Source organism: Phocoena phocoena, chromosome 2 (genome assembly GCF_963924675.1).
Source record: "Phocoena phocoena chromosome 2, mPhoPho1.1, whole genome shotgun sequence".
Classification (NCBI taxonomy): Eukaryota; Metazoa; Chordata; class Mammalia; order Artiodactyla; family Phocoenidae; genus Phocoena; species Phocoena phocoena.
In genome coordinates, this window is record NC_089220.1 from 126,032,446 (window position 1) to 126,057,546 (window position 25,101).

The 25,101-nt window shown below is 43.1% G+C and overlaps 1 protein-coding gene across 1 annotated transcript in view; it reads left to right on the top strand.

Moving 5' to 3' along the window:
• ADAMTS17 (ADAM metallopeptidase with thrombospondin type 1 motif 17) overlaps window positions 1-25,101 on the top strand; it is a 355,743-nt gene that overhangs the window by 202,827 nt on the left and 127,815 nt on the right. The window contains exons 11-12 of the mRNA XM_065871925.1: window positions 21,881-21,982; window positions 22,993-23,138. Coding sequence (XP_065727997.1) covers window positions 21,881-21,982; window positions 22,993-23,138 — 248 coding nt within the window. The remainder of the gene's footprint in view (window positions 1-21,880; window positions 21,983-22,992; window positions 23,139-25,101) is intronic.

Sequence of the window (25,101 nt, forward strand, 5' to 3'; positions counted from 1 at the left end):
ACCAGGAGATCCATGTGCATGGTACGCCAGTAGAGGATGCCGAGCATTCGAGAAGGGTAGAAGTGCCCCGGGCACCCAGAATGGAGAAGAGGGAAGCGCCCAGCTGAGTCAGCGGACACACAGTGGCCACTCTGCCCACTGTGGAGTCTTCCCTGGCCAACAGGATTAACTGGGGTGGGAGCTGGACAGAGGCTGCCTCCTCCCAAAGAGCCACAGCCATTGCCTTCTAGGAGCCAGGCTGTTGCACATCAGTTGGGTGAGGAGAGATAGGAGGAGGGAGGTACCACTACTGGTGGCTCATGATCTTCTAGGCTAGACTCTTTGCATGCACTGTCACGTGAAACCCTGACTGCAACACTTGAGGGCAGGGGCTTTGAACTCCACTTAGCAGATGAGAAAACAGAGGCTGAGAGAGGCTTGGTAATGGACCAAGGTCACTCAGCCAGGAAGGGATGGGCTGAAGACCAAGCCCAGGTGTGACTATTCCTGCAGGAGAAAAGGCAGGCTCCATTCATTCAAAGACAGATTCCAAAGGAGAGAAAGGTAACCTGGTATTTTATTTTCCTTCATTAGCAACTTTTTGTTTGAAGAGGACAGTGAGAGGTCAGCAAGGCATGTTTAGCTCAGCTGTGTTGCTCCTTTCTCCCTAGAAGCTCAAAATACAACTATATAAAGTGAGATCTTTTGTAAGTTAAAATGCAGCTGAACATTTATTCCTACAGCTCACCAAGAACCACGAAATATGCCTTCCTGCTTGCCTTTTCCTTGAGAATTCCACCAGTACCAAAACAAAGTTGACATTTTCCTCCCCAAATCCTAGCAGTGTTACCGACCAGGGTTCTTGGCCTCCTTAATCAATAGAAACTGATCAGAGGCCAGACAAGAAATTCAGGCGAGGCTTTATTGGGGCCCCTGCTACAGCATGGGGGTAGTGAGAACAAGTAACAGGTTCCTTTGCTTGCTCGCTCCCTGAGGTTTCATTATATGGGGTGAGGGTAGGGATGGATCCAGGGGTCGGGCTGGAGGGGTGGCCTAGGTGATTTGACCACCCCTTTGGTGGTGTTGTGTGCAGTATCCTGCTACTGCTCCCGACACCCTGTTTTTGCTCCTGGCTCTTCAGAAGTGGCAGTTGATTTGCTTAGGTCTTTTTGTATCTTGCTGTACAGAATTTGCCCCAACTGCGCATGCACATGGTTTGTTTGTTTTTAATTAATTAATTAATTTGGCTGCGCCAGGTCTTAGTTGCTGCATGCGGGATCTTTTAGTTGCGGCATGCGAACTCTTAGTTGCGGCATGCGGGATCTATTTCCCTGACCAGGGATTGAACCTGGTCCCCCCCTCCCCCCGCATTGGGAGCGTGGAGTCTTAGCCACTGGACCACCCGGGGAGTCCGCACGCAGTTATTTTTACTCCCTTATAGTTTCTTTGTATTTTGTTGCTTGAGGAGACATTTGTCCAGGTGCAAGCACTGCAGCAGAGGGTCCCAGGTCCCAGGTCCCAGCCTGTCTCAGCAGGAGTGACTCCTTAGAGGTGTGGAGGTGCTCAGCTGACTCAGCATCAGCCTTAGCTGGTGGTGATCATCCTGCTTGCAAGGCTGGTGGTGCTTCCTTCAGCACAAATATACCAGTTAGAAAGCGGTAACTTCTCATGCTGGGGAAAATGTCATACTAATATCAACGAGACACTGGTGGATGAGAGAGGCAGTTGCCTGCTGGGACCCAGGACTTGGAGATGCTGCCCTAGGCCTGGGACACATCGTTGGAATCTCACCCAGGCACCACCCTGTGGGGTTGTAAAGCTCGCTTGATTGGTGTTTTCCTCATTTGTGCACTTACAGGTCTGTGTTTCAGCTGATGTTCAGCGTAACAGGAGGCACACATATGTTGTACTGTTCCTTTCTTCCTCCTGTCCTCATCCCCTTATTCACTCCCTTTCATCTATTCTGTTCCAGTTCTACTTGCCTTCCTCCTCTTCCTCAAACCCACAGGGCACGCTCCTGGTGGGGATGCACTCTGCTTCCTGCTGGCTGTTTCCTCTACTTGGACGGTCCTCTCTCAGTTGTCCACGTGACTGAGCCCCTCATCTGTTTTGAGTCTTTTGTTTGTCTGTTTGTTTGTTCAAGTGTAACCTCCTCAAGGAAGCCTACCACCCTATTTAAAATTTCCATCAGATAACTCTCCCCTGCCACCTTTGTGGCACCCAGATCTCCTGATCCCCTAAGGGAAAACCCTGCTTTCATAAACTTATCATCTTTTAACCTGCTATATAATTTGCTTGTTTATATGATTATTGTTTTGATAATCTCCCTCTTCTAGATTTTAAATCCTTCAAGGGTAATAATCTTACTTTTCCTCAACAGTATTTTCCAACTGCCTCAGCCAGTGCCTGGCACATAGTAGATATTCAAGTATGTGTTGCTCTGAAATTCATTCATGACCCTAACAGTAAATTTAAGTTCTTATGTGACTTCACCCAACCACTGATGATACTGGACACGTTCACAGGTGAGGGAGAAACCCTTACAGGCCTCCCCGTAAAATGAATTGGCTCTCTAAGCCTGAGTCCACATTTCTCCATCTGGTTCACCAACATACATGTAAGACTCTGTCAAATATCTTGCAAGCGTTCATACAAACCTTTCCTGTGGCTTCCTCCCAAGACAGTACAAGTCTGATAGTGAGAGACTGCAGCCTGCTTCCTAGTGGCCATGTCCCTCTCTGTGCATTAATTAATACCCTCATTGTTAAAATCTGAGACTCCTGGTGAATTAATACACGTAAGGTGCTGAGAACTGGGTCTATCACAAAGTAAGCACCCAATCATATGAGCTGATGAATGTGTTGCTGTTACCTTTCTGGATAACACTGGCTCCCCACTATGGGGGCACAGAACTAATCTATCTTTGTACATCTCCAGGATCAGCATTTTTCTATATTGAACCCTCAGGGCCATGAAAAATTAGACATTATACAAAACTCCAGAGACCTTCAGCGCCAACCGAAATGTCGTGTAATCCAATTGATCTCTATAACCATCATTATTCTTTAATGCCCTTGAGGATTGAAATGGATATCATGTAATGAAATGATCATGGTCCCAATATTGCCTTTAAATTTCTTATCCTGACATCTGCCTTCAGCCAAGATGGAGTATCAAGGACCAGATTTATCTTCCCACCTGAAGCAACTAAGAAATCAGATGAAATATATGGAACAGCAATTTTCAAGACAGTGGCCATCAAGCAAGGAAGGACCGTGATCCTTGGGAGATGTGAAACAAATGAGGTGAACCCTCTGATTGTCCTGGCTTACTGCCTGGGCCGTCTCCAGGCTGTGGCATAGAGAGGGAGGGCTGTGAAGAAGCAGCAGACTTCTTGAGTTGAAGAAACAGAGCCAGGAGTACTGGGGGGCTGAGGCAGCTAGTGTTCACAGAGTAGAGTACCACAGACAAAAGAGCTTTACAAAGAGAGAACCTGAGAAATCTGCACAGGATCTGCACGAATCTTCAGTTTAGTACTGAGAAACACGTGTGTGAGAAAACTACCCAAGGCCAGGAAAAGAACCATCTGAAAATCTTAGAGGGAACAATCTCTGAGGCTCACATGGGCATCAGGTAGTGTACACAGAAGGGTGTTGTATCAGTAGAGTGGCAAAACTAGCCCCACACTAAATGCTGATCTGGTCCCACCCAATAAATCTTAAAAGCAAAATCTGAAAGGATCTAACTGTTTCCAAGTAATTTAGACAAGTCCTAGAACAAAGCTCAGAAACATTTATAGAAATACAAAAACAGGGCCTTCCCTGGTGGCGCAGTGGTCGAGAGTCCGCCTGCCGATGCAGGGGACGCGGGTTCGTGCCCCGGTCCGGGAAGATCCCATATGCCGCGGAGCGGCTGGGCCCGTGAGCCATGGCCGCTGAGCCTGCGCGTCCGGAGCCTGTGCTCCGCAACGGGAGAGGCCACAGCAGTGAGAGGCCCACGTAACGCAAAAAAAAAAAAAAAAAAAAAAAGAAATACAAAAACAGCACTCAGTAAAATAAAATTCACAATGTCTAGCATCAAATAAAAACTTACCAGGCCTTCAAAGGAGCAGGAAAATACATCCATAATGAGGAGAAAAATCAATCAAAACTGACCTAGAAATGACACAGGTGATAGAATTAGTAGACAACGGCATTAAAACAATAATTATAACCATATTCCAGGTTCAGGAAGGTAGCAAAAAGAAAGATTGAACATGTTAAGTAGAGATATGGAAGATATGGAAAAGATCCTACTGGTATTTCTAGAAATGAAAACTACAATATTTAAGATGAAAGATACCCTGCTTGAGATTTCTGGCAAATGAGAGATTGCAGAAGAGATGACTGCTGAAGATAAAGCAATTGAAGCTATCCAGAGTGAAATACAACGAGAAAAAAGACTGAAAACAAAGAGAACTGTGGGACTTCAGGTGGCCTAAGACATGTGATTGATGCCCTGAAGGAGGTGAGAGAGGACTAAAATAATATTTAAAGAAGTAATGGCTGACAGTTTTTTCAAATTTGATGAAAATCACAAGCCCACAGATCCAAGATACTCAGTGAACCCCAAGAAACATGAAGAAATCCAGACCAAAGCTCATCATAATCAAATTGCTTAGAAGTGGTGATGAAGAGAAAATCTTAAAAGAGCCAGAGGAAAAAAGACAAGTTATGTAGAGATAAGCCAAGGTAGGAACGACAACATACTTCTCATTAGAAACAATGCAAGTGAAGAAAGACCATGGAGCAGCATCTTTAAAGCACTGAAAGAAAAAAAGCCTGCCACCTTAGAATTCTATACCTTTTTAATAGGAAAAAAAAAATTACTACCAACTAGATGCCATGAAAAAGAAGGACAACACTCATAGCCAGGAGTTTTAGGGGAATGAATATCGTGAAGACATTACAACTCCAAAAATCTGGAGGAATTTCTTAAAAACCACACACATGCATGCCAGTTGGGAACGCTGCTGTCTGTGTTCCCAAGCCCTGGCTCCCCCAAGGCTGTGTCCATGAGGAGGACTTCCCTGGCAACCCCCTCAGCTTGCATTCCTGCACCGGGCCTTCGGGGGTAGCTTGGAAAAGCACAGAAACATTAATGAGGCAAGTGGGTTGTGTGTGCGTGCATGTGTGTGAATCTTCTGTCTTAAAACATTTCTAGAACTATAAGCCTATTACAGAAAAGAAAATAATAATGGGGTGTAACACAGTGTGGACACTGCCAAGGGAATGAAACCACAAAACACATTGTTGCTTCAGGAGTTGAACATTTTCTTTTTCTTTTTCTGGAATACAGACCATAAAAATAAGAAGAAAAGAAACTGGATAGATTGTATTTTGAGAAAAATACTAACCACCATGACTACTGGTGGGCAGTTTTCATTTTGCTGCTGCCTCTTACGAGGAACAAAATCTTATCCTTGGCGGAAGGTAGAGGATACGGTCTCAGGGGATCACGTTTCTCATGGACGCATCTTTGTTATTGTGTAAAAGCAGGGGTTCTGAGCTAGGGTCTGCAGATAGATTTCAGAGGATTTGTGAATAGGGATAGGGAAAAGATCACATCCTTATTTTTCTCCAACCTGTAACCAAAATGAGTATTTCCTTCCATTATGAGTGTGGGCAACAAGCCACAGCAGTCTCAGCAGTACCTGTGACTGTCACGTGATTAGGAATCACAGATCCTTTTCATACTGCATGAAAGTTGTAGCAGCTATTTGGAATTATCATTTACACTCATGACTAGTTTAAAATTACAGTCGTTATTAGACCTAGGGCCAGATCCTATATAATGTGTTGACAAGGAAACACGTGTTACTATATTAAAAATTTGTATTTTGCATTATATTTGAACTTAATTGTTTTTTTGCTAAACTTATGTATTTTATAATTATTCAGTGACCAGTATTATTCTGAGAAGGGTTCACAGGCTCCACCATATACTTCAAAGTACAAGGCCAGGTGCTGGTTGCTAGGCAGTGGCCAGTCAGCATTTGCTCCCCAAGGGAAGGGCTGCCTTTCTGTGACTATTCCTCTTCTTTAGGTGGAATTTCCAATACTGAACTTCCTTCTGATTGGTCTTCTGTGTGTGTTCTTCTTTTGGCATTCACAATTCGTAACCATTTTAAGACCAGACAAAATTAAGAGCCACTTCCTTATCCAAGGGTATAGGGTAAATAACTTTGGAAAAACATTACAGTTGCTTTGGGAGCAGCCTAGCTTCAAATATTTCTGCTCTCTCAAACATTTGCATACCAGAGAATGAAGAAAAATTAAGATACAGTCCATTTTCATTTCTAGGACTCTGGAGATCCCCACACCATCATCATTGCATCTTTCATGTCTGTCTGCAGAATGCGGGTATTGTAAGGCACAAAGCTGTGTGTGGAAATATGAACTACCAAAGGAAAAAAAATTGGCATCAATAGCTGGCATTTGTTGCAGAAGTTATTGGCAAATATAGCTGTCTCCTCTTTTAGCCAATGGTAATGTGATGGTTTTAATTCAATAAAGCATTTCAAGAAAGTCCAAACATTAAAAGTTATAAACATTGGATGGTAAATATTTATTAGAAAGGGGAAATGAACTTTATGCAATTAGCCCAATCCATCTTTTTTTATGATTACAAGTTCCTCCTGTCTACGTCAGCAAAGTCACTTGCAAAGCAAAGTCATTATTTAACAAGACTTAAAGCTATTTAAGCTCAGATATTCTGCCAGGTGAAACAGAGGGTGAGAAGGCCGGAAGTAGTTATTATCAGCTGAGAGGAAGAGTGTGCCATTGCTACTGGAGACAGAAGCAAGAAATGGGGAGTTAGGGCAACGTTCTGCCAAGGATCATGGCATCACAAAGCCCTCAACCCTTTTCAATATGAAAGAGAAATTTATCTGTCCCCCCTCCTCACCTGGTTCCTGGAGATTCTTAGTTGAAAGATGCTATGTAATGACCACTCGTCCCTCCATCCTTCCTGCATCTCAGCAAAACATGCCACCATCACTGCTCCAAAGCCCATGCCTGACTGCCCCACAGGGAAAGGAAGGTGCTGGGAAGTGATGCATAACAGCCTCGTTGGTTGACTTGAGCAGGGATGTGCCAATGTGTCATGGCGTGCACAGTGGACTGAGATGTGCATATTATGCTGTTTTTTAAAAAAAATATTGAGCACAGAAGCTATAAGCCAGTTGTTGCAGGAAGGCAACAGTGTCTAGAATGGTAATCAGCATTAGAGGGTCTTATGCATTCTTTTCTACCTAATGTTTGCTCCTTTGCTCTTTTCCATTGAATTCTCCTGGCCTTCAGCACACCATGGAGGTGCTGTCCATATCACACAGTGGTTAAAAAGATGGGTTCTCCAGTCATGCTGCCCAGGGTCATGTCCTGCCTCCATCTCTTGAGCATGTTACGTAGTCTCTCTATGCCTCCGTTTTCTAATCTGCAAAATGGGAAAAATAATTCTACTTACAGAGCATAGAGTTGTTATGAGAGTTAAGTAACAAATGAACTAGAGCACTTAGCACACAGTAGGTGCTCAGTAAACGTTAGCTATATCATTTTTTCCATCAACTCATTTCCTGGAGTCAGTGGTAGAGGAGATGCTGTTTAGCTGACAGTCTCGTTGCCTGGTCCTTTTCTGCATCTGTCCCTGTCTGTCCTCACCACTCCTCCTGCCACTCTGGGAGCCTGTAACCTCCAGGAATTGCTCTCCAGGGTCCAGTATCTCTCTCTTGGTGTGCTTCCAGTCCCAAGGCTGGAAAGCCTCTTTCTGTCCTTTCCCAAGTCCCAGGGAGACTCTCATGGTCATCCTGATGGATGGAGATCCCTGTGGTGTCCAGGAAGCTCAGGGTGTTGGAATTCCACCTTGGAACCAACAGTATTCTTTTCTCTAATGTTAGTCATTTCTAAACCTGGTGGGTCATTAGAATCTCCTCCGGAGCATGGCAGCAGTGTGTGTGCCTCACTCCGGACCTTCTGTGTTAGAATCTCTGGGGGACAGGCTTCAGCGATATCTTTTTATTCAGCTTCCCCGGAGATTCTCAGGCTCAGCCTGGTTTGGGAACTTCTGATCTAAATGAAACCTGCCCCTTTAATGCCAGTGTACCTGGCTGGGAGCGGTGGGGTGGAGTGGGGTGGGGTGGCTGGTGGAACAGGAGCCTTGCCCTGCTCCTCTCAGAGAGACAGGGCCTGGCTGGACACTAGGTCGAAAGCCGCCTTGCCTGCCTCAGTCTCGGCTTCCTGCCCAGCATCTGCCACCTCTCTCAGAACTGTTGAACTTCGGCAGTAGATGGCCCCAATTTTCCGGACGTGTTTGAACCCTTGCAGTGGACTGCCTCCTCACAGAGCTCTCCAGACTTTGCAAGTTGTGTGTTATCCTTCACTTCTTGCCCACCCTCCTTGCCAGCTGAGTGCCCAGTGCCCCAGCCCTACCCTCACCCAGCAGCACCCACCCCAAGTGTCCCCAGCCAGGTGACAGACTCTACAACCTTCAGGAACATGGAAGGAGTGACCGGCCTTCCAGAAGTGGGGCTGGCACGCTGGCCTGGGGTAAGGCTTCAAACCACAGTAGTTATGTGTGGAAATTTTGGATGAATAATTTTTCATCCAGCTCTTAGCATTTTATCTCCCTTTTGACTTATGTTATCAGCAACAGATTTCTGAGGACTTTTACATAACCGTTCCCTTCAGTATTGTCTTGAATCAGAGCTGCTCTCCAAACAGTGCATGAAGAGTGTCAAAATAACCTTGAGAGTACTTAGGAGGGAGATGACCAGGTGAAGAAAACGACAAAGCCTTGAAGGCATGAGCAGTCATGTCTTTGTCCTGGGAAATTCAGACCTTGCCCGCATTTCCATGGTACTCCAAGGAAGGAAGCTCAGCCCAGCCTTATTTGTCATGCAGCACCTTGAGGACTTCTGCGGCAAAATGTTCTCCGCACGACTTTCAACAAACCTTAAATGTGGCTAGTGAGGTAACAGATGCTAGAACCAGGGAGCCATTTTCTTTTCCTTGCTCTTTGGACGGGACCCACGGCTTTGCATTTCATTTAAGCCAAAGATTAAGCTACCCAACAATGCTTGCTGATAAAACACCTTAGGCAGAGGGCACAGAGCAGTCCATTCCACCGCAAATAAGGAATAGGGATGAGCTCTGAGGGCCGGCTGACAGGATGCAAGATCGAAGGGGGGCGGGGAGTGGGGAGAGGAAATTGGGGACCCATAGGCAGTATAACCAATGGGTAAGAGTGTGTTCTGGGGTCAGGACATGTTCCAGCCCTGCGGCTTGGGCAGGTCACTTAATTCTATTTCCTCGTCTGCAAAACGTGAGTAGTGATAGTTTCTGTCTCATGAAATTGTGTGAGTAGTAGTGAGGAATTCTGGTAAAGCTTTTAGCCTGATGCCTGGGCTGGGTAAATGCTTAGAATGTGTCAGCTTTTCTCTGTCTCTGCTGAAGCCTTGCACTGCTTGACATATGAATTTATTTGTTCATTCATTCATTGGTTGATTCACTCAGCATGTCTTCTTTGGGTCTGTACCATGTGCTGCCAGATATGTGCTAATGAGATGAGGAGGCGATAAGACACAGCTGCTGCCCCCTGGGAGTTCAGGATCGAGGGGTGAGGGTGTGGGAGGTGAGACACATGGGACTGTCAGCCACAGGACCAGTTAGGTTGGAGCACTCTTAGAACCCATCAGGGTTCTTCCTGGTGGGAATGGAGAAAAGGAGGAAAGACTTCACAAGGGTGGGGAAGAATATGGCAGGTGATTTCCTGGCTCTCTGTTAAGATAATTTAGCCCTGGTCCCTTCCCTGGCCTGAGTTCTCTTGAGGGCAGGCAGCAGGTCATGCTCGCTCTCCATGCTCTGTCTCCAGTAGGCGTGAACAGCCTGCAGGGAGGTGGGCCTGGAGCAGGGCCAGCGAGGTCACCGAGTGTCTGTGGACTATGGGTAGTCAGGTGCAGACAGGGAAAAGTGAAGGGCAGGAGCTAAACAAAGGTGGAGCTGTGTCGTAGGGGTTTTAGTCCTGAAGGGAGTGACGTATGGTTTAAGTCAAGATCTGTGTTTTCAGAAGATTTTGCAAGTTTGTTGAGCATGAAAAAGATTATAGTCAAGAAGACCTTTGAGGAATTATTGCAGCTGTCCAGCTGAGAGACGAAGAGGATAAAACAAGGCAGTGGCATTGAGGGTGAAAAGAAAGAATTCACTCTGGAAAAGTCACATTTGCCATTTTTAATTTGTCTAATCAATTCTTTGTAAATATGCACTGTGAGCACTAAATAATTACAACAAAGACCATCTCCACCACAGATGGTTGGTTGGTTATCTGTGTGACTTTTCAGAATTATTTTCTGAATTATCAATATATGCCCAAGGTATAAAATCCAAAATTAACCATTTATATGTTTCCTTTTTCATGCTAATGTTAGCATGCTACCATACTGATATCAGTGCATCTTGCTTTTTTTTTTCTTAACAGTACATTTTAGAGTTGTTTAATACAAATGAAAATTGAGTTGCCCCATGTTTGACTTTTTATTTTTTTTTTTTACCACAGATCGTGTTATTTTTAAAACTTTTTATTGTGAGGTAATTTTAGACTTAAAGAAGAGTTACAAAAATAGTACAGAAAGTATACACTTTTTACCCAGCTTCCTTCTCTGTTCACATCTTACATTATCAAAGTCAGGAAATTACTGTGGTATGATATTAACTAACATATATTTCAGATTTCACCAGCTTCCTCACTATTCTCCTTTTTCTGTACCAGGGTCCCATTTTGCATTTAGTTGTCAGGTCTCCTTTGTCTCCTCCAATCTGTGGCAGTTCCCCAGTCTTTCTGGGTCTCTCATGACCTTGACACTTGAAGAGTACCAGTTTGGGTTTGTCTGATGTTTTCTCGGTGCTTGGATTGGGGTTATGCATTATCAAGGAGACCACAGAGATGCCGTGGTCTTATTACTGGTGCTGTTACTCTCAGTCACCTGGTTAAGGTGGTGTCTTGCAGTCTTCTCCACGGTAACTTACTGGTTTTCCTTTTGTTATTACTTTTGAGTTCATCTGCATCCAAGTGTCCTGATCCCAGCGCTATTGACATCTGGGGCTGGATCATTCTTTGTTGTGGGGTTATTTTGTGCCCAGTAGGATGTTTAGTCTCTACTGGCTATCAGTCAGGAGCATCCCCCTATTTGGGACAACCAAAAAAAGTCTTCAGATGTTGCCAAATTCCTCTGGGGCGGGGTGGAGGGTGTGTGTGCAAAATTGCCCCCAATTGAAAGCCATTAATGTATAAGGTAAATACCTAGAAGTGGGTTAAAGGTCATTTTTGCACATATATATTTTTTTGTAATTTTATTCACCTGTAACACAATGTGAAATACACGGAAAAGTGCTCAAATCATAAATGTACAGTCACATTCATTGCCCACAAACTGAACACACCATAATAACCAGCATGAAGAAGTACAGCGTTTCAACAATTCCAGCAGCCCCCCCAAAGCCCCCTTCTGTTCACTAACCCCCAGCGATAATTACTATCTTAATTTCTGATCCCACAGATTAGTCTGCCTGTCTTTTAACTTTATGTGAAATCAGGTTCATGCCTCCATTGTTGATAGATGTTGCCAGATTGACCTCCCGCAAAAGCTTATGTTTACCATCCCACAAACACCACTTGGAGGTGCCCGATTCCCACACCTTCTCCCAGTCTATCTGAGCTGTGCCAATCTGAACAGTCAAGAAATGAGCCTGTTGCAAGTTGAATGGCATTTCTCTTGTAATAAGTTTGAGCATTTCTTCATATATTAAAAATATATAAAAAATTAAAAGTTGTGTTATCTTTTCTGTGAACTGTCTTCTTAAATCTTTTTTATATTGTATTATTGATTTTTTTTAGTAATTTGATAGAAGTTTTAATTACTAAGGAAATTGGCTCTTTAGCTGAAATATGAGTTGCAAATGTTCTTTTTTTCCAGTTTATTTGTTTTTTATTTTGTTTATCATATTTTATGTCAGGCAGAAGTGTGTGTGTGTGTGTGTGTGTGTGTGTGTGTGTGTGTGTAAAGTGAAATATATGTCTCTTCTTAAGGCTTCTGGTTTTGTGCCATGTTTAGAAAGGTCTTTCCCGCTCCTAAACTGTAAATAAATTTAATTCTTATGGCTTCTTCTAGTACTTTTATGGTTTAATTTTTATGTTTAAATCCTTAATCCAGCAGTCATTTATTTTAGGGTAGGGTGTGAGGTAGGGGTCCAACCTCACTTTCCTTCCAGATGGCTACTCAGGTGGCTCCATACCATTTATTGAATAATTTAATTCTCCCCATAAATTTGAAATGCCATCTTTATAATATACATTTCTGTATGTCTCATTTTTTTAATATATTTTTATTTTTTTTAATATTTCTGGATTTTCCAGTCTGTTCCACTAGTGTAATCATGTACCTCTTAATATTTACATACTGTGGCTTTATAAAATATTTTAATACACTAAGCATATGCTTTTTCACAATTGTACTGGCTATTATTATTTCTTGTTTATTTTTCCATATGGTCTTTAGAATCTGGTTGTTTAATTCTAAATTGCATTGGTATTTTAAATTCCGTTACATTAGTTTATAGATTAACTTAGGGAAAAATACATAATTTTATACTTTAAGTCTTTCTACATAGTGTTCCTTTACATCCATTCAAGATGACTTCCCTCCCTGACTCGGGAATTTTAAAGTTTTTTGTTTTTATTTTAATGTAGATCTTACAAGTTTCTTAATATATTTATTCCTATAGAATGTTTTTTTCCTATTTAATGGGTCTTTTATTCCATCTTTGAAATTGGTTGTATTTTGTATTCATAAAGAGCTTTGATTACAGTATCTTAGTTTTATACTTAGCCATCTTACTGAATTCTTTTAGAGATTATAACAGTTGAGTCATTTGGGTTTTCTAGTTATATAACTCCATATTAGCCCCTAATGCATTCTCTCACCTAAAATAACACTAACAGTTGTGATAATGGACACCCTTTTCTTCTTCCTGACTTTAATAAGAATGCTTCTCATGTTTCCCCATGAGATAGATATTTTATCAAGTTAAGGAAATATCCATTTATTTATATTTTATTTTGTTAAGAGTTTTAATAAGAGATTGTGATTGAATTTTATTAAATGTCTTTTTAGCATCCATGGAGAGATCTAGATGATTATTATGGTTTATCCAGTCATTTTTTCCCCCCAAAGAGCTAACTCTTATATTTTTCTATGGTTTTTCTGTTTCCTAAATAATAAATTTCTCCTTTTATCTTTATTAATTTATTCTGTTTTCTATAAGAAAATATTGTCCCCTTTCAAACTTCTTGAAATGGACACTTAATTTATTTTCTTCTTGTTTATTGATATGAGTATTTGAGACTCTGAATATTCCTTAAAGCACTCCATTTGTCACGATATCTATGTTTTCACCTTTATTATTTTCTTCTTTATCTGCAACTTTGGTTACGACTTTCCCTTTGACCCAGGAGTTGCTTAAACTGAGATTCTATTGCTTTTACTGCATTCTGTGGATTAAAAGCAAGCCATTTGTTTCATGCCAAGGGGAAAGTGTTACACAGGGCATGAATATCAGGAGACAGGGATATTGAGACTGTCTCCTATCACTAAGTCAGGGAACTCTTTATTCTACATGGTATATCTTCTGCATCAGCTAGTTTCTTCTCAAATGTTGCCTCTGTCCCATTCTTTCTATTCTCTTTTTCCAGGACTATGATTAGACACATCCATCAGTATTTCTCACTCTATCATATCTCTTAACCCACTTTTTTTTTTTTTTTCCATATGCGGGCCTCTCACTGCCGTGGCCTCTCCCGCTGCGGAGCACAGGCTCCGGACGCGCAGGCTCAGCGGCCATGGCCCACAGGCCCAGCCGCTCCGCGGCACGTGAGATCCTCCCGGACCGGGGCACGAACCCGCGTCCTCTGCATCGGCAGGCAGACTCCCAACCACTGCGCCACCAGGGAAGCCCTTAACCCACTTTTTTAATTTCCCTCCTCCTTTTCTCTCCATGCTGCATTCTGTATAATTTCTTCATATCTATTTCCTAGTCACTAAATCTCTCTTTCAGTGGTGCCAAAAACCATTGATTTTCTCCAACAATTATGTAATTGATTTGTTAAAGTTCTTTCTAGTTTTTTTTCCGAATTTGCCTGATCATATTCAATAGTATCTTGCTGATAGCTTGTTTATGTGATCTCATCTTCTATTTTTTAAGACATTTTATAGAGTTATTGTATATTCAGTATCTGATAACTCTATTATCAAAACACTTTGAGAATTTAAGTCTTTTGCTTGTTGTTTCTGCCATCTGTCACTCATGTTTCCATGCTTGATTGTGAGTTTACATTTTATTGATGATAAGCATGAAATTCTGAGAGCCTGAGTGGTGATTGCTTTGCTTCAGGGAGAATTTATATTTATCTCAATGAAAGCCAGGAGATGCCACCAATCCTTCTAGGACTGGTAAACAGTCTTCCAGATTCCCTGGTCTAATCTGGGTGTCTCAGGTAGAGCTTGTGACCTTGCCGCCAGCCCAAAACTTATTCTGCCAACTCTAGTTTCAAGATCAGTGCCGGCCCTCAGGGAAATGCACCCCTTGTATGTGCTTAACACAGATTGGAATATGTTTGTAAGTAGGTATAAATATAGCCATGTGTGTATTTTGTATTTGCTTCCTTGAATAGTTCTTTTTACTTCTGATGAGCTCAGCAGTAAGAATTGTGTTTTATTACAACACCTTGCTATTTGTATAGTGGAGGAGCAGCCCAGCCTCCCTCAGGGTATCTATTCTGACATTGGCCAGAAGCAAAAGTGCCTCAGGCACACTTCTCTTTAGAGTTTCTACTGTTTCCTAACTCCGTGAACATGATGAAATGAATGCATTTCCACCTCCAAGCCCTTCCTTTCCATTCCCTCCACCACTCAATTTTATTCTTTTTCTTAGTGGTTAACATTTTACCTTTAAAATTTCTTATATCTCAGTTATGTTTATCTGTTGTGTTTTCTCCTCTCCCAGCTAGAAAAGATGACGAAATGGGGATATATGGACAATCTCCTATTGCCCCCACCCCACTGCACCTTCTTTTCCAGGCTGTTCTTATCAATATTATTTCTGTCTCACCTGGGGTGTATCATCTGCATTCGGTTCTCCAGCTTCAACCCTCCATTTTTTTTGTTCGATGCTTTGATCAGTGCTCACTTCCAATCCTTTTATCATGAGTTTTCCATCCATTTCTTTGTTGACAGAAGTTCATCCTTTAGTATTTTCTCCAAAAGAGGATTTAACTCTTTATATGTTCAAAAATGTTTTTCTGTTACCTAAATACTTGAGCAACAGTTCAGTTGCTAGTAACTTCTTGGGTCACATTTTGTTTCCTTGTATCTTTCTAAACATTACTGCCTTCTGGCAGTGAATGCTGCTGTAGAGAAATGTGCTTGTAGCTTAATATCTTTTCCCATCATCCGTGACCTGGTCTCTTTTTTGGGGGGAGGGGGCGGTGGGCTGGCTGCCTTAAATATCTTTTTTCTTTATCTGAGATCCAGTAACTTTATTGGGACATGCCTCTGTGTTCATCATTCTTTGTCTTTTTCCCTGGAACAGGGCTTTGCTTTTCAATCTGAGTCTGAGATCTTCTTTCATTTCAGGATAGGTCTTGAATTTATATTCAAATACCTCTCCTGTTACATTACTTTAGTTCTCTTCTTTAGGAGTCCCATGCTTCTTACCCGGCTTGGGCTCCTTGACCTCCACAATCATCTGCCTCCTCACTGGAAAAGTGGAAAAATAGAGAAAGTCCATCCTGCCTGCTTCCTACTTATGCTTATGTCAGCTCTCCTTTATGTGTCTTCCATATCTGTCATTTCCTCTTAATTGTTTTGAATTATTTGTTCATTTCTATTTTTATTGTATTCACTTTTTCTCAATCATCAACTCCATGTACCTCCCTGTGTGCTCAGTAGTGTGTCTTTTCTTTATGTTGCTTTCACTTTAGTTATCATTGGTCATCTGATTTTATTTTCTGTTACATTTCTTGATCAAGTTCTAATAGCTCATATTTTATCTCCTTTGACATGACTGTCTTTTCCCTTAGTTCTTGTGTATTAGCTTTTTGCAAATGCAAAAGAAAAGACACAATTACTGTGTTTTTAAAACATTAATGGTACTATGCTTGCACATTATTTTTAGCCATTCCATGATCATATTGTCTGATGAGTATTCTTCATCTGCTTTCTCCCTCCTGTTTTTTCTCCCTTTTTTATTTACAGTATCTTAGTATAGATCCTGTACTGCTTCTTTTCTACTATTGTTCACCTCTGAGTTATTCCTGGACCAGCTATTTATAGGATGTTCATGTCAGGCAGAAGGAGGGCTGCTTCCAGGCTATCAGAAACTCTCCTTATGAGAGGGGTGTGTGGGGTGTGTGTGTGTGTATCCGTGTCCCAACTTACAGAGACTGCTCACCATGCAGAGTCTCTCTCCTGTTTGAGGTATGACTTCCTGCACGTATGTTTTATCCTTATATTTCCTTGTGAAGCTCTGATTTCCCTGCTTTTACCTTGTGATAAGTTGAGTCCAGATAACCTTACATCACTGTCTAAGCATTTATTTACTTATTTAATAGCTTTATTGAATTATAACATGCATACAGAAAAGTACATAAATCCCTAAGTTTAGAGCTTGATCAGTTTTTATAAAGTGAATGCACCTGTGTAGGCACCACGTGGGTCAAGAACCAGAATATGAACCTTGATAAGTAAACTCCCAGTCCTGTGTTTCTGACCCAGCTCAGGGCCCTTGGTGTCCACAAACATCTGCCTCCTCGTTGGAAAAGTGGGAAATATACAAACAGCTCATGCAGCTCAATATCAAAAAAAACAACCCAATCAAAAGGGCAGAAGATCTAAATAGACATTTCTCCAAAGAAGACACACAGATGGCCAAAAAGCACATGAAAAGATGCTCAACATCACTATTATTATTTGAGAAATGCAAATCAAAACTACAATGAGTTATCACCTCACACTGGTCAGAATGGCCATCATTAAAAAATCTACAAGCAATAAATGCTGAAGAGAGTGTGGAGAAAAGGGAACCCTCCAACACTGTTGGTGGGAATGTAAATTAGTATAACCATTATGGAGAACAGTCTGGAGATTCCTTAAACAACTAAATATAGAACTACCATATGATCCAGCAATCCCACTCCTGGTCATATATCCGGAGAAAACCATAATTCGAAAAAATACATGCACCCCCAATGTTCACTGCAGCACTGTTTACAATAGCCAAGGCATGGAAGCAGCCTAAATGTCCATTGTCAGAGGAATGGATAAAGAAGATATATATATACACACACACACACAATGGAATATTACTCAGCCATAAAAAGAACAAAATAGGGACTTCTCTGGTGGCGCAGTGGTTAAGAATCTGCCTGTCAGGGCAGGGGACACGGGTTCGATCCCTGCTCCGGGAAGATCCCACATGCCGTGGAGCAAGTAAGCCTGTGTGCCACAACTACTGAAGCCCACACGCCTAGAGCCCGTGTTCCGAAACAAAGAGAAGCCACCACAATGAGAAGCCCGCGCACTGCAACAAAGAGTAGCCCCCACTCGATGCAACTAGAGAAAGCCCGCGTGCAGCAACGAAGACCCAACACAACAACAACAACAAAAATGAACAAAATAATGCCATTTGCAGCAACATGGATGGGCCTAGAGATTGTCATACTGAATGAAGTTAGACAGAGAAAGACAAATATCATATGATATAGCTTATATGTAGAATCTTAAAAAAAATGGTACAAGTGAACTTATTTACAAAACAAATACAGTCACAGGTGTAGAAAATAAACTTACGGTTACTGGGGGGGGAAGGGGGTGGATAAATTGGGAGATTGGGATTGATATATACACACTACTATATATAAAATATGTAACTAATAAGGACCTACTGTATAGCACAGGGAACGCTACTCAGTACTCTGTAATGATCTATATGGGAAAAGAATCTAAAAAAGAGTAGCTATATGTATATGTATAACTGATTCACTTTACCGTACACCTGACACTAACACAACATTGTAAATCAACTATACTCCAATAAAAAATTTTTTAAAAAGAAAGAAAATACTGCACATTTTGGTTCTAATTTAACAGTACACACTCAACTGGAGAAACCCAAAGAATTTCACCTATGGTCGCTAATAAAGGCATGAGTCCAAGTATTGCCACTCTCTCTGCCTGCATCTTGCCTTGGCCTCCCTGAGTGAGCCCTTAAGACTTGCTCTAATTATTGCAGGACCTATGAGTAATAAACTCATCTACTTCAAAAAAAAGAAAAGAAAACAAAAAGTGGGAAAAAATAGAGAAAGCCCTGCCTCCCAGGGCTTTCATGAGCCTCAGGATGACAGACGTCAGAGCACTTTGTCATTTGTAAAGCGTGACGTGAATGCCAGCTATCCATCTAGAAGTCATCACAGTGACAAGCATTGGTGTGGTCCACCCCATTTGTTGAGCTGTGGAAATGAATCACAGAAAGGCAGTTGCTTGGCTTGGGCACACAGAGCAATGCTGGTGGCCAAGCTGAGGTCAGAGGCTACAGCTTTACAGTCACCTTTTCTGCTCATCCTTGTTGTCTGTTTTTAAACTGACTCCCAACACTAGTTTTCTCTTACTCATTTTTGAACTTCATATACATGGAGTCGTATAGTATCCCATTGTTCTAATAGACCATAATTTACCTGTTCTGCTGTTGGTAGGTGCTTGGGTTGTCTCCATCTTGGGAACTAAGAAATACAAATACTGTGGCTGTGAACATTCTTGACAATGTTTTTGGTGAACGTACACACACATTTCTGTTTGATACAAACCTAGGAGTGGAATTGCTGGTATTGCATTTCTTCAGCTTTAGTAAGTACTGTCAAAGAGTTTTCCAAAGTTGTGGAACTAAGAATCTCATCATCAGTTTATGAGACACTTGGTATTCTTACATCCTTGCTGACACTTGGTATTCTCCATCTCTTTCATTCTAGCCATTTTGGTCAGTGTGAAGAGGTAGCTGGTTGGTTTTGTTTGTTTGTTTCTATTTTTTAGCTGGTTGGTTTTAATTTGCTTTTCTCTGATGACTAATGAAACTGAGCATGTTTTCTGGCCATCCTATATGTTTATATATCCTTTTATGTGAAATGTTTGTTCAAATCTTTTGCCCATTCTTCTATTTGGGTCTTTTTCTTGATTGATCAGTAGGAGTTTTAGGGGTTTGTTTTATATATATTCTGGATACAAATCTTTGTTGGTTCTGTGCCTTACAAATCTCTCTCCCATTGCATACATCTCTCACTTTCTTACAGTTGTCTTTGATAAACAGAAGTCCTTCATTTTGGGACTTCCTGGTGGTCCAGTGGTTAAGAATCCGCCTGCCAATGCAGGGGATACAGGTTAAATCCCTGGTCCGGGAAGATCCCCCATACCACGGGGCAACTAAGCCCGTGCATCACAACTACTGAGCCAGTGCTCTAGAGCACACAAGCTGCAACTACTGAGCCCATGCGCCACAACTAATGAAGCCCGCTCACTCTGGGGCCTGTGTGCTGAAACTACAGAGCCCGTGTGCTGCAACTACTGAAGCCTGCGCACCTAGACCCCATGCTCTACTACGAGAGAAGCCACCGCGATGAGAAGCCTGCGCACTGCAACAAAGAGTAGCCCCTGCTCGCCGCAGCCAGAGAAAAGCCTGCACGCAGCAATGAAGACCCAGCGCAGCCAAAAAAAAAAGTTCTTCATTTTAACATTTCCCTACTCCAGCTCATTTTAATATTTAATATTAAATAGTATGATTAATAGTATAATTAGTATAATAGTATAATAAATAGTATAATTCATAAATTTTTTTCCTTTATGGCTAGTACTTTTTTTGTTCTGTTTAAGAAATCTTTGCCTGACCTCATTCTCCTTTTCTTTGATGATTAGAAAAGTTAGAGAAAACACTGTCTATAAAGCTCACACACCACTGTCTTCCTCTCTCTCCTAAGGGGCAATTAGGTCTCCTAATCCTAAACACTGCTAGCCCATAAATTCACCTCCTGGGCCCGCCTTGTTTCATGAATACGTGTCCACACACTGACACCATGCTCTGGAAGAGCTCTTAGGTCAAAGTGCATGAAATCACACACTTAACAAGGTGCCGTTGGTCTTTATGGGGACCAGCTGGTGCTGTGCTCCAGCCACTCATCCTGTTACCACTCCATTGAGAGAAGGACAATAATGGGAATGTGGAGGCTTTTCTGAACCCAAATGTGCAAAATTCCACTCGACTCATCAACTTCTTTAGGGGCACAGAGCAGCTCTGACATACTTGAAAAATGAAAAAAGGCTGTGGGCTGTTCTGAGCTCATTGTCAAGCCTGCGGTTCTGCTTTCCCTCCCTTTGCGCCTTTGTTTCTGTCCCTTCAACATCTAAACATTTTCCAACTTTGGACAGCACAGTTGCGCGTCTCCTCTGCGCAGATGTTCGCGATTACTTGGAACAGCCGGCCTCTATACTGAGTCCTCACACCCTCACGAGCCCCGCAGGGACTGCCCTGAGCTGTACGTGGGGACCCTGCCTGAGGTGTACCCTCCGGTCCACGGCTGCGCCCTGGAGGATGGAGCCTTCAGGCATTGTCGCCATGTTTGGGTCTGGCATCCTGGAAGCACTGCGTCTTTCAAAGAGCCTTAAGTACATCTGTTCTCAATTTTCAGACCACAAGGCGAGGATTTGGGTGCAAGGAGTTTATCTGGGAAGTGATCCCAGGAAGCACTGTGAGGGGGCAGGGAAATGAGGGGTGATCAAGCAAGGTGCACTGGTGGGCGGACAACAGACCACCCCTGGGACCTTGCCAGATGTGTGGACCTTGCCTCAGAGCCATTCCACCCAGGGACGGGTGTCCAGCTCCCATCCCTTGTGGTCAAGGGTTGCTCTGTGGCCAGAGAACAGCTTCTAACAGGCAGATCAGGGAAGCAGCAGGACATGTGGGGGGATGGTGTCTGCCCTGAGTCCTGCAGGGGAGACGGAGGCAGATGGGGAGGACACCAGCCATGTCTGCTTCAGTTATTTTGATAAAGTGTCTCATTCTGAGTACTTTACCCATGTCCAAATTTCCCATTAATACAAATGGGAAAATGGGAGTCTGTGTTTTTAAATGCTTTTTCCTGTTTTAGTAGAATTATTTTAATTGTATATTCGTGGATGGTAAGAAACTCTCTAGGTGAAATACTATAAGAAATCACAGGTGGCTCAGCGGGGCTAGCAAGCAGGTGACCTCAGGGAGGATTGAAGTTTGCCTCTTTAACCCCAGGGCAGCCCTGAGCCTACATCACCTGTTGGGTTCTCACTCCTGAGGCCGCATAGCAGCTGCACCAGCCTCAGCTCCAGAGCGAGCCCGCCCTGAGGAGGCTTGGTTGCTGAGGTTCTTTTCCCGTGCGCTCTGTAGGACCAGTGGGAATCTGCCTTGTACCTTCCTACATTGAATGGATCTGCTTGTTAAGGGCTCCCAGGCCCCAGCCTGCATCGGATGCCTCCTAGGCCCTCAATAGCTAGTGCAGGAACTGCTGAGCTCAACCCCCAGGAGGTGAGCCCTCCTAGGAATAAATGCATGGAATTTTGTTGAGCTAAATGAACTAGTTGAAATGATGCATCTGTTTTTTTTGATATCCAGATACATGACCCTCCTTCTTCCCCTCATGTTTCAAATCCCAAATCCAAACTGGTCAGGGAGTCCCACCTTCCGGCCCCATTGTGACCTGCGTGCGGAGTTCTCGGCAGTCACGTTCCTTCCCTTGTCAGCAGCATCTGATGTGCGCTGGACTGTGGTGCCTGGTGGAAGGAGATACATCCTGCAAAACCAAACTGGACCCTCCCCTGGATGGCACAGAGTGTGGGGCAGACAAGGTAACCCAGCTTCTCACTGCCCCCAGCAGGCAACCCCATATCACCTGCACATTGGCACCTCTTCTGAAAGGTGGTCCGCACTGCACTCAGGAGCCCCTGAAGCACCCCCTGGCCACCCCAGAAATTCCATGGAGCCCACTTAAGGCACAGAGGCATATGTTCAGCTCTCTCCTGTTTTTCTTATACAGGAATCATTTACTCAATATTTGTAATTAACTAACTCCTTTTGTCACATGGGTGAATTTACTTAAAACTTTTATATCAGTAGACCGTAAATGGAAAAACAGGATCACTTGCCGTGCAGAAAAGGCTGTCGTAAGATGATTTTAATGAGAACAATACTAGCGGTTAAGAGCGCCAGTCTTCAGCCTGATCTTCATTAACAGGAGAGACTGGCAAGTGTTAGGAGAGGTGTTCAGGACCAGCAACCACAGCCTAAGGCTTTCTCTCTAGTCTTATTGTACGAACTGAAAGAGCTGTTTTGATCAGGACCATTAAGTCACATCTCCTGCTCCAGGGTTTGTGCCACACACATTGGGAAATTATTTTCGAGGATTGGCTTTCTCTTATCCTCAGAAAGAGCCAAGGTTCTCCCACGTGGCACCAGCTGTATCATCTCCAAGCACCAATCCCAACCCTGAAGTTCAAAACTACAGAGCCAGGAAATACTGCCTTTCAGAAAGAGACTCATATTAAACAGTTTGCAGAAGATAGGTTTCTCCATGAGCCATGTGAATTCATCCTTTTTCTGGGAATTTAGAGAACCTCCACTGAACACATTCACGTGGAAGTTTAGGGTAAAATCCAAACCCCAGAGCCATAGCAGTGTCAGGTTGGATATGGAAGGAATGTCACCAATGTCACCAGAGTTAGCAAACTTACACACCCCGAAATAGTCTACTTTTGTGTAAATTAACAAAAATTGGGTTTCGGAGGCGTGGTGTTTTCTCACATGGAGGGGATCTCAGTTTTTAGTGAGTAAGCAGGTTTGCTGCCCTGCTGTGTTTCAGTGGTGCCGCGCGGGGGAGTGTGTGAACAAGACGCCCATCCCGGAGCACGTGGATGGAGACTGGAGCCTGTGGGGCAGCTGGAGCATGTGCAGCCGCACGTGTGGCACGGGAGCCCGCTTCCGGCAGAGGAAATGCGACAACCCTCCGTAAGTCCCCCTGACCAGCCTTCTCCAGGGTGCGTGGATCGGGGTTTCCAAACTGCAGCTCGCATTGCCTTGCAGAGCAGGGTCTGTCTCCCGCCATTGATTTGAGCTGAAGGAAAGTGAACATGAACCGAAGGTCCAGGTTGCCGGGCATTGTGTGCATCAGATGGCATCTCAGCTCAAACAGAACTCTCTCTGTAACAGAGATGCAGTAAGTCCTGTGGGGAGCTGGCTACCCTTCCTTGCGTGGGCCCTGGTAGAACCGTTTCTCATCCAGCTGGAAGAGAATCCCTCCCGGCCTGCTTCCTGGCTGCCTTAGACAAGGGTTATCCCAGGGAAGCTGGCAGACCTTCAGAAAAGTGAGGCTGACCTTCAAATTGATTATGAGCTAATCTGGGAGCAGCCTGGCTGTTGATAAGTTGCAAAGCATTTGTGGGTTCCACTCTTTTGTATCCAAATATCTTTCACCTGTCCTGTTAGAACTGTTTGACAGAAAATAGTTTTAGTTTTGTTTCCTCATAGGCTTCCTTTTATTGACTATGATGATGCCATAATCCTTGTTCACCTCTACACATTTGTTCCAAAAAACTCAGGGCTAGATCTTATGCTTAACTGTAATAATTCCTTTATCACAGGTTTATTTTTTCTCCTTTTCTCTTGAAATTTCCCATTTTTTTTTTTTGAAATTTCCCATTTTTAATATTTCTTTAAATAATCTGTTTTACATCTTGTGTGCCATCACATTAATTTTTGAAAATGAGCAAGTTATAAATTATGACTAAAAGGAAATGGTTTATATCTACAATTAAATCGTATTGATGAATAATTAGCAAACCTCTCCTGTATTTAAAAATTCTAATGTCCAATGTGTATCCCAAACCAATTAAATCACAAACTCTGCAGGTGGGGCCCAGGAATCAGATGTGCCAAATCTCTCTGGGCGACTCCAACGACCAGCCAAGGTTGAGAACCTCCAGATTAAAGGAAAACTTACACTCACAGTTTAGTCAATGTCAGGAACACTGTATTTTCTGGTAGTGCTGTAAGCATTGGCATTATGTATTGTCTTATTAAAACTTTTCCCTCCAGCACCCAGCAGAGTGCCTGACAGATAGTAGGTAGGTATTTAATCTTTTAGAAGTGAATTCTTAATTAAAAGCATAGGTGGTATATTAGGATTTTCCAGAGAGGCAGAACCAATAGCCATATACGTATGATTTATTATCGGCTCACATGGTTATGGAGGCTGAGAAATTCCGTGATCTGCCACATGCAAGCTGAAGGTCCAGGTATAATTCAGTCTGAGTCTGAAGGCCTGAGGACCAGGGGAGCCCATGATGTAAATCCCAGTCCAAGGGCAGGAGAAGATGAGAGGAGACATCGCAGCTCAAACAGTGAGGCCTCCTTCTGCCTTTTGTTCTAATCAGGCCCTCAGTGGATTGGGTGATGCCCACCCACACTGGGGAGGGCAACTGCTCTAGGAGTCCACCAATCCAAATGCTAATCTCATCTGGAAACACCCTCACAAACACCCCCAGGAAGAATTTTTAGTCTCGGCATCCCACGGCCAGTCAAGTTGGTACATAAAATTTGCCATCATAGATGGGTAGATGATTAGAAAACCTATTTAGCTAAGTGGTGAGAGTTTAATAGTGGCTTCAGTTTTTCCATTTCTCTGTGATGATGTTAAAATAGTTCCACCTCTCGCCCAAAGAAGAGAGCTCTGGGTTTGGAATCATGGTGTGGAGATTTGGGCCTGGTTTGGTTGGTTATTGGTCGTGTGACCTCAAGGAAGACCCTTCTCTCTCTGGGCCTCAGCTTCCTCCTTTACAGGGAGCTGGCATGGTACAGTAGGAAGAGCCAGGCTTCAAAGCCAGAACAGACAAGGCTTCAAATCCCAGGGCCACTTTTTTTTTTTTTTTTTTCAGTACGCGGGCCTCTCACTGCTGTGGCCTCTCCCATTGCG